Source organism: Montipora foliosa, chromosome 5 (assembly GCF_036669935.1).
Source record: "Montipora foliosa isolate CH-2021 chromosome 5, ASM3666993v2, whole genome shotgun sequence".
In the NCBI taxonomy this organism is placed as follows: Eukaryota; Metazoa; Cnidaria; class Anthozoa; order Scleractinia; family Acroporidae; genus Montipora; species Montipora foliosa.
The window spans coordinates 16553368-16563367 of NC_090873.1; the positions used below are offsets into that span (position 1 = coordinate 16553368).

Below are 10000 nucleotides of genomic sequence, written 5' to 3' on the forward strand. Positions count from 1 at the left end.
TCAAAATCTCTTCCATTTTGTCCGTCAAAATACTGCATTAGCATGGTGGCTTGCTTTGAGATCATCTCCTCCAGAAGATGCTGGTTAGAGAGATATTGGCGCACTGCAATGATGAACAGCTTACGATGAAATCTCCATGCAGGACCATAGTTTCCTAGTGCAATATCTTTACCACCTATTTGGAAAAAATGTAAACACCTGATAAGGTTACTATCAATGCAAGGTAACCATACCTCTTGTATGAATACTCAGCTGTTAATTATATTCCATACAACATGCATGTAAAACTGTATTTAGTCCAGGTCGAACATGTGAACACTTTCACCCTTGACTGTTCATTTACCAAAACGGTCGGCTGCAATTAGGGAATTTTGATCCTACATCATCCCCTTAGGAAATTGTTCTTCCGAGGTAATACAGAATTTTTTTTGTTTTCGTTATACACAGTGAACAAAAAGGCTATATAACACTACTTCATGGGAACATTACAAAATGTTAAAGCAGGGAAACCCCGAAGTCACTAACAAAATGACAAAAGACAAACGGATAATGAAGGATCACAGACCTAATTTCTACCACAACCTGACATACAAACTAAATCACCAACTAAAAGACCATGAAATAATTACTCATGCAAAAACAAACAGTGCTGTAACAACACACGTCATGGTGGAAAAAGAAGCAACCTTCTTAATGTACAGTACATCCATAAACAAAGCAACTTTCCTCCTCCTCCTCCTCCTCCTCCTATGTCAAAGAACATCCCAAAACAATCAAAAATGCCTAACCCACATTTAATCCAGCAAGCACATCTTTGATGGATGTGTTGCCCCCTTACCAGAAAACACTTGGTGGAAGCAGGCTTTTAGCCACGCGGCCGTCCGGTCGTCCAAAGGACGGCCAGTTCTCAGAAATGGGAGATTTTCGACGGCCTGTTTTGGGCGGCCATTTACGAACTTCTGTGCTTAATGTAACAAAACAGTGTCTATAAATTAATAAAACTTACATTTCTTTTTGCTCTCAAGAGTTGTTTTAGTGTAACAGTTGCTGTCGTATTTTTCTTCTATATTAACACTTTTTTAGCGAGTTTCCTAGACTACGAGCAGTCCCTTTGTTTTCTTATAGTCCGTCGAGAGCGGAGCGAAAAAAACAGGCCGCGCGAAACTTGGCCGCGCGAAAGCTGGTGTCTGGGCGGACACCAGACACCAGCTTTCGCGCGGCCAAGTTTCCTTAAACCTCTCTGTGCACCAACTGTGCGCTTGCCTTGGCAGAGCTCCCCGTAGAACATCTGTTTGGGGATGTAGTTGTTTGCCATGTCTGCGACGTGCCTGTGCTGGAGACTTCCGCACCCTAAAGAACTTCGGTGTCAGGGACTTTGTCTTGCCAACGGATGTTAAGGAGGTTTCGAAAGCACCGGAGATTGAAATAGTACATTTGTTTTTCACGGCGTTTTGTAGGCAGTCCATGTTTCGCAGCCGTACAGTAGGATAGTGAGGATGACAGCTCTGTAGACTTTGAGTTTGGTTTCCAGGCAAATTCCTCTCCTATCCCAGACTGTCGCTCTAAGTCACCCAAATGCGCTGATGGCTTTTGAGATCCTGTCATTGATCTCTGCATCAGTGTTGGCCGCATGTGATAGAGTGCTGCCTAGGCAGATGAAGTTTTTGAGGATCTGTCCTTTGACAGTGATGGAAGGCTGTTGATGTTGGTTTCCAGGGATAGGCTGAAACATCACGTCAGTCGTCTTGATACTGATGGTGAGTCCAAAGCTGTCGCAGTCAGTGGATAATTTGTCCAGCTGCAGCTGCATATCTGGCTCTGTTGAGGCATTGAGGGCACAGTCAACGGTGAAGAAAAAGTCTCTGATCACTGTCTCCTTCACTTTGGTGACGGCTTGCAGTTGCCTGGAGTTGTACAATTTTCCGTCTGACCTGTCTTTCTTGTGAATGCATCTATCAGCATGGCCGAGAACATTATGCTGAACAGTGACGGGGCCACTATGCAGCCTTGTTTTACTCTGCTGGTGACAGGGATGGCATCATACGAGCACTTACGTCCAGGTTTGACCCTAATTAGATGCACGCCCAATCTTGACATCCAACACAAAGTATCCCTTTAAGTCTAAGCATTTGCTACCTATTTTCAACAGTAAGGTAAGGGTAAAGGGTAGCCTTATTTTTAACTTTGGGTAACTGCAGCAGTTAATCTTTACTTAAAGACAAGCATTTGGGGGACACTTTGTGACGTAAATTGTCTGTATTCTGAGACAGTTGGCCAGAAGAGCATTGCTCTACCTTGCTTGTGGTTGGTTTTTGAGAAATAAATATCGATCTAGCACACGAAAGCTATTAGATTTTACCAGACGAAATAGCAAGCACGCTGTGATAATTTCTGCAAGGCGTTCTTTGCGTCACTTGGAGGGCCACTGGCACGTGGTGATGACTGGATTGTCACACCTTGATTTTATTTGCTGATCGCTGCACATTTCTGTTCCACGCGGGTTTGTGTATGTCTAGCAAAATGAATCGAACTCTATTCGACTGTGGTTTCCAGAAAAAAGTTGAACTGAGATGTGGAGACCTATACGACATCACAGAAACACTGCCTAAGGCTGTCAAGCTAAAGTATGATTCTATTCGATATGGTATTTGCAGTCAATCTTTCTTTGGGAAGCAGTATCTGGATCAGTACATGAAGTTCAAGCATCCTGAATGCAGTGCAGACGACAGTGTTCAAGAAGGCTCTGATCAAAGATGATGTTCAAGAAATTGAGGGAAGAATTGCCCGAGATGACAGTTCACACACTACTAAAGGCGAAAGCCGACATGGGAAGTTGTAACTGCAAATCCAACACGATAGAGTTTAAAAAGCTCTCTTGATCTTCTAGATTCAAGTGGAATAAGGCCAGGGACAAAATTCTTGCAAACGTAGCACGCAACAAACGCAAAGCCAATGCAGGAGGGGTGAGAGAGGCCAGGCTGAGGAGAAAGATGGTTTGTGAAAAGGCCAGAAACAGCGAAAGATACCTGCTTGCAGTAAAACAACTTCTCGCAGAATTCAAGCTCAGGCGAACGAAAGGGAGCAAAATCTCCAAGACAATCGACAGATGCTATGGAAAGAAACAGGCGGATAAACTCAAAGCAACAACTGGTTTCAGCAATTCAAGCAAAGAAATAAAATTTTTTTCAGACGAAGAACCAACAAAAAATGGCATTCTGCAGATGATGCCAGAGACACCATTCAGGAATTCCATAGGCTTTAAGGGGAGCTGCCAATCAAAAAGGAGGACCACTGTTCTTCCAGTCTCGCACCACCGGGCATTCTTCCAGATGGCGAATATGGGGAAAGAGAAGACATGCACACTGAACTTAGAACAATGCATTTATTTCATTTCCAGTATGAATAGACTCTAAATTCTAGTCATATTTCCTTATGCTAACAGATATTCAATTTTCTTTTTGTTGCCACATAGAATGCCTTTTAAACTTTGAAGATAATAATTTTCGATCTTCTCAGTCACTTCAATCGATGGCCAAAATTCAGCCGGTGATCACCCCTTTCTCAAGCGGCGATTTTCACCAGCAGCTGGCGCTTAGCAACATCCCTGCTAACTGATTCCATGGTTGACAAACTGCAAAATTATTACGTAATTGTTATTCGCTCTGATGGTGGAGATTTAAATGGTATGAAGAAGGCTATTCATGCAAGGTTCCACTGTGCCTCGACTGAAAGGCCTGACTTTCACATCCACTGTCCCACTGGATCCTCCATAGTTGGTGTGGCTTTCAGCATGACAGGAATACCTTCAAGCATGGTCCTGGACTGCCTGATGCTATCATTGCTAAGGTCAAACCTGTTCATCAAAGATAAAGTAAGGATTCCCTTCCCAACAAATGCACTCATGGAAAAAAAATCAGAATGAAGCACTCAATTGGATGATCTGGGACCAAATACACAGGAAAGTATTTGTTGGAATGGAAATGCTAAAATTTGGGTTGTTTGATGCCATCAACCACTTCAACACTGGACCTAGAACTGTTTTGCGCTTGCTTAGAGCATTAAAAATCAACCCAGGAATACATACTGAGCAAGCACCTTCATTTACATCGTATTCATGACACAGAATACAAAGGATGCGCTGAAAGGAAAAAGAGGAGAAAGGTCCTAAGGTGACGAAAAAAGGGAAAGGAAGACAAGAGGAAGCAAGGAGAGTGTGTTACCTACGCTGCTGGTGCATTTTGACAAACTTTCTTTGCTCAGAAGTTGAAGAGAGCTAATTAACTTAATTTAAAAGGCCTTCTTCTAGCAAAATGAATTTCGATGAAAATGCAAGCAACTCAACATGTCTAGTTCAAAAGTACTTTACATAAATTTCATGAAACTTTCTGTGCACAAGATGATTTTGTGCAATGAACCTAAAAGAAATACAAAGCTAACCTTTGGAATCAACATTTTAGTTAAATAATTTCGATTCTTTCTTTGGCACCTTTTAGATTAATTACATAATATATTTATAAAGAATATGCCCTGAAAATTCTAGGGTCATATTAGTTTTTATTATAGACTTATTTCTGTTGGTTTGAAAGCTGAAAAATGAGGTGGTTTAAGGCATGGTCATGTTCCTGTGGCAACAAATGATGCCAAACATATTGCCAAACAACTTCTCTTATTCAGTGTTGTTACTTATGACTGTAATAAAAATGAGCGGGGCAATGCAAATAACTATTTTTATTTTTAAGGTATCATACCACTTTGCACTCCTCGAGAGATGCCATAAGAAGAATATTAGCTGCAGTTGAGAAAACAACGGACACCTTTTTTGACAAGAAATAATGGTTCATCAATGTAGATTACTGGTCAAATTATTTTGAGCTAAACCAGCTGCCTGATACCCAAGTAATAAATAAAGTCACATAGCACACACACTTTACAGTGGCAACAGGCCACAGTTTGGGTCGTGTCGTACCTCATTGAACGGGCTTCAGGATTGGCCAAAAGAACAATAGAACGAACAAAGATAACAATGGAATTAGCACAGAAAACAATAGGAAGTACGACACTATTGAGCCAATGAACTATAGTGTTCAACAAGAGGTACAAACATACCCCACAGTTTGTGCCAAGAGAGTTAAGGAATTTGCAGCTGCCTGGCAGTTTCATCACATTAGATAATCCCCCTATTATCCCCCAAGTCATATGGGAATAAATTTGTGTCAAATCAGGCAAAAGATGATTCACCAATAAAGAGGCAAAATCCATGTCTAGTGATTTGTGACTGCTGTGCCACACCATCAGTCAGCATTCGAACATCCCCAACTCAAAGTCAAGGCACTTTTATTGCTCAACTCACCAAGATTACTATTGTCTATTCACTATTATACTTTATGTAATGAAGGCTTTAATCAAATACAACACATAAATAGTATGGAAAGCATAGACCATCATTAAACAATCATAATATTAACACATGATATTAACACAACTAGTTCTCTCAAACGTTTAGGTGTCACAATAGATTCTGAGCTGAATTTTTCAGAGCACATTAACAAGATTTGTAAAAAAGCCAGTCAGAAAATTGGCATCCTTATGAGACTTAGAAACTTGATCCCTACAAATGCTAAACTTGTACTTTTTAAAACAGCATTACTGCCACACCTTACATATTACCACTTAGTGTGGCACTTTTGCAGAGCCAGTGATTCCCGCAAAATTGAGCGGTTGCAAGAAAGGGGCCTGCGTGCTGTTTTTAGGAACAATGCTAGCTACCCTGAACTTCTAAAAAGAGCAAAACTGCCTAGTTTACTCAATAGAAGACTACAAAACATCTGTGTCTTGATGTACAAAGTCAAGTACAATCTATGTCCCCCCTAAATCAGTAACATTTTTATTAATCATAAATCCAAGTATAATTTAAGGCAGTCTGATTTCTCTGCCGCCATGCACAACACGGTAAAATATGGCAAGCACTCCCTTCACCACTTGGAGCCCAAGCTTTCGGGAAAATTATCCCCAGAATTAAGGGAATTAAACACCTTAAAATGTTTCAAAAACAAAATACCTACTACAGATACAGTTACATTAATGGATAACAGATGCAAATGTTGTCATCTTTGTAATTCGTAATTCATAGTTATATTCTAAGTATATTGTAAATATTGTAAATATGTACCATTACGTTATTTTTTATTGCATTTTTTTATATACTTATGCTTATATTAATATTTAACTTTAATTTACATTTATTTATTTATTTTGTGTCCCCTAATTAGCATAGGTTTTTAACCTAAGCTACAATCTGTGTGCTATCCAACATTGAACGGGGGAAAGGGGGTGGGTGTTCCAACGACTTATGACCGTGATTGTAGGAGGCTCTTTTAGACACTTTAATAAAGTATCAATCAATCAGTCTAGTAGATTATTTCAGCAGATTGGTGGGGGTTGATGCAATTTCATCCATCAAGTGTTCAGATAATCATTTCTCTAAATATGGAGTGCCTGGTACCTTGAAAACAGACGATGGGACCAACCTTAGTGTCTGAAGAAATGGGGGAGTATCTGAGTGAAATGGACATCAAGCATAAAGTGACCACACCACTCTGGCAGAGCTAACAGGGAGGTCGAACAGTAAAATTGTTCCATTTTGAAAGCAACGAGAGTTGCCCATTCTTAGGGGAGAGACTTGAGATGTGGGTTGAAGAGCTTCATCCTTGCCCACTGCACCACCTCTCACACAACAACTGGCAAGAGTTCTGCTGAACCTGCTACTTGGCAGATCAGGGGAATATAAGCAAACTAGAGATGGTGTTGCAGGAAAGAAGCAAGTTGGTGCACCAAGCAGCAGAAATGTATGTACATGCGAGAGGGAGACTTTGTATTGCTTGAGAAGAGGAAGGATAATAAATTGTCCCCATGACATGAGAAAAAGCCATACCAGATAAGTTGAAGTCACCCCACCGTGCAGCAGTGTAAAGCGATTTGTGACTCCAAACATAGAACCTCAGAAGCTACAGACTACAGGTCCTATAGCAGAACCATGTTAGCCAGAATTGGCCGAGAAATGACGTTATCTGTCCACTTATGTTCAGAAATGCACGCAATGGCAAAAACAGCAAAAACGCCAAATTTAGGCCAATGGCAAACATGGTGACAATTCGCCAAAATCCCCTAAACAACGTATGCATTTCTGGACATATTTCCCTATCTGGAGACAGAACTAAGGGCTAGTCCAGTAGCAGATCAGAGTCCAATCCAGATGCAATCAGTGCCAAGGTAATAAGGGAAAGCCATCCGACCCCTGAAGATGCTTAGTAACTGTCATCACCTACACTGTAATGGTGGCACTGAGTTTGCTGTAACATAAGAAATTGTTGTTTCAACTATTTTCTATAACTTTGAAGAACATTTTACACATTATCCTTAGTTTGTATAGTGGTATTTTGCCACATATGTGAACCTGATTAAAACTGTAAATAGACCCGTCTTTATTTGAACACTTGCGTTTGACGGAGATGAAAGCAAGTGTAAACTATGGGAGGTGAAATTTCTTGGTTACGTGTCTCCAGAAGCTGTACAAAGTAGTTATAACAAAGGAAGGTGAAACGTCAGCCCCAGCAGCTGGCGAGGTTATAAGCGAAGGCCTGCTGGTCGCTATGATGCTCAAAGGCTTGTTTTGTGGTCATGCAAAGAGAAACGCAAATTACATTTTACTATTTCAAGGTAGCTCTCTGTAACCACTAGGAGAACAAACAGTGCTGCCGTAAAGACAATGGTGGAAATACAGATGGCGTTATGGCCACAACAAACGGTACCCACAATCCAAACAAGTTTGTGGGAAAGTGCTTAAAAATATGGACAAAAAGGGTTATTCAAACAAAGTCGTAGACAAGTGGTGCCAGAGATGCAGAAATAACTCCCAGAAAGCCGGCATGTCAGTCACCAGTGGACAACACAATGCCAACCTGACAAAGGATGCACTCAAGAAGATCAGAAATGATGACTGTTTTGCAACTTTTTATCAAACAGTGCTTCGCAAAAAACAGCTTCATGTTTCTATTACGGAGCCTCAGGTACCAAGAAACAAGAGAGCTCCTGGAAGATTTGAGATTGGAACTGGAACGCCTTTGTTTCCTGTGACTCCTGAGCAAGTATATCGAAGAATCTACTTTGAAGCACTAGATTTAATAGTGTCGTCCATTGAAGAACGTTTTGATCAGCCTAGTTTCAAAGCATATTCCAATATGGAGTCTCTTCTGATAGGCGTTTTGAGCTCGCAAGACGTATCCTCACAAATGGACTACATGAGAGAAAATTATGCTGACAATGTAAGAACTGGATATCTTTTTTCCCAACTGGAAATTTTGAATGTGTTGATCAAGGATGCGCAGATGAATTGCTTTGCCAATGTTTTGAAAGTGGTCAAGAGTCTTACTGATCATGAGAGACACATGATAACTGAGGTTATTGTTATTTTGTAAACTCCTGTTGGTAAATCCTGCCACAAGTGCTACAGGTGAGCGGTCGTTTTCCATGGCAAGAAGAGTGAAAATGTGGTTGCGTGCTAACATGAAACAGCAACGTTTTAATAATGTAGCTTTATTGCATACAAGAACAGATAAAATTCGGCTTCTAGATGTAGTGAATGAATTTGTCCAGCGAAATGAAAACCATTTTCGCAACTTTGGTAAATTCAATGATTTAGATTTGTCAACATGCTAAAAAATGATTATTGGGATTTTCCTTGTGTTTGATGTTTTGTTTTTTTAGTTCAAATTTGGTGTTTATTAGCCTGATAAATAATAAAATAATTCACTGTGTCTGCTATATTGGGATGTATTTTTAGCCATTCTAGAAGCATTTATTTTAAAAATTTTCTGGGGAAGCATGCCCCCAGACCCCCCTTCAATAGCAGCATCTTTAAGAGCTGTTGCAAGTAATTTTTCAGTGACTTCCAATTACAGAAGGACTGGAAGAGAGACTGAAAGACAAGGGAGATCACAGTCCCACAATAGATGTTTCCAGCCATACCACCCCAGCGGAAACCAAAGATCAACACACAATATTGCTGAACCAAGTTTGTTTTACAAAGACATCTGTCTTTTCGGTTGTCCTGAGTGGGAAAAAGGTTCCACGTGGGGAAGTAAAGGCAGATTTGATGCGGAAAAACCTGTACATTGATGCATGGCCAGTGGCTAAAGACTGGAATGCGGCAACTTTAAGGCAAGAATCTTTTTGGATGTGTCCTGAAAAACTCAAGTGGCAATAATGTGAGGTGAGGCAATTCATGAGTAGTGTCAAATACAGTACCGCCTAGAAGTATTGACCCCTAGGGACGAGGCAATACCTCGTCTTTGCCGCAGGTAGTGGACGCGCGGCACCGAGGTATGCAAATTTTTTTTCCTCGGTAAAACCGAGGTGCACTTTGCCGCGGGAAATTTGCCGCGGGAGAAAAGACGAGGCTTGCCGCGGGAAAGAACAATGATCTGTTGCTCTTGTATAATAAGCGGAAGACTGTCAAATTTTATATCATGGTGTGAAGAATCGATTCTTAATGAATGATATTGTAATCAAAATGAGAAAGTGTGCCATTTACGTAAGGACTCAAATTTTATAATCTTTACATCATGTAAAACTGAAGACTTCTTTAAAGATACAGTGTAAGCGACAGCTTGATTATCCAGCCAACGCAACACTCGTTGTTCTCCAGGTTGTAATACAGTATGTGTGCGTGAGAAATTATTTGTTTGTTTTTGAAAAAGGTTCAATTGTGTCTCTTTTCGTCTAAGCCTGACTTTATTTTATTTGGAGACCTGAAATTCAAACTTGTGCGGTTGTCTTCGTTTTATCATCGCCATTTTGGTGAAAAGCAGGTATTCCTTCCACATACATTGTATTATTGTTAAACTTGTCAAATTTCAATTTTAATCGCAACATTCTTCCGAGGCATCGGAGCCTTTGTCGGTACTATTTTGAGACCAAACGTACCGACGAATAATTTAAGAAT

At 40.5% G+C, this 10000-nt stretch overlaps 1 protein-coding gene across 2 annotated transcripts in view; it reads right to left on the minus strand.

Annotated features, from left to right (window-relative positions):
- Positions 1-10000, minus strand: part of LOC138003697 (steroid 17-alpha-hydroxylase/17,20 lyase-like) — a 53181-nt gene that overhangs the window by 2874 nt on the left and 40307 nt on the right. For both annotated transcript variants that reach the window (XM_068849902.1, XM_068849900.1), the window contains exon 3: positions 1-175. This exon is cut by the window's left edge and continues 856 nt beyond it. In XM_068849902.1, the coding sequence (XP_068706003.1) occupies positions 1-175 (175 nt within the window). The remainder of the gene's footprint in view (positions 176-10000) is intronic.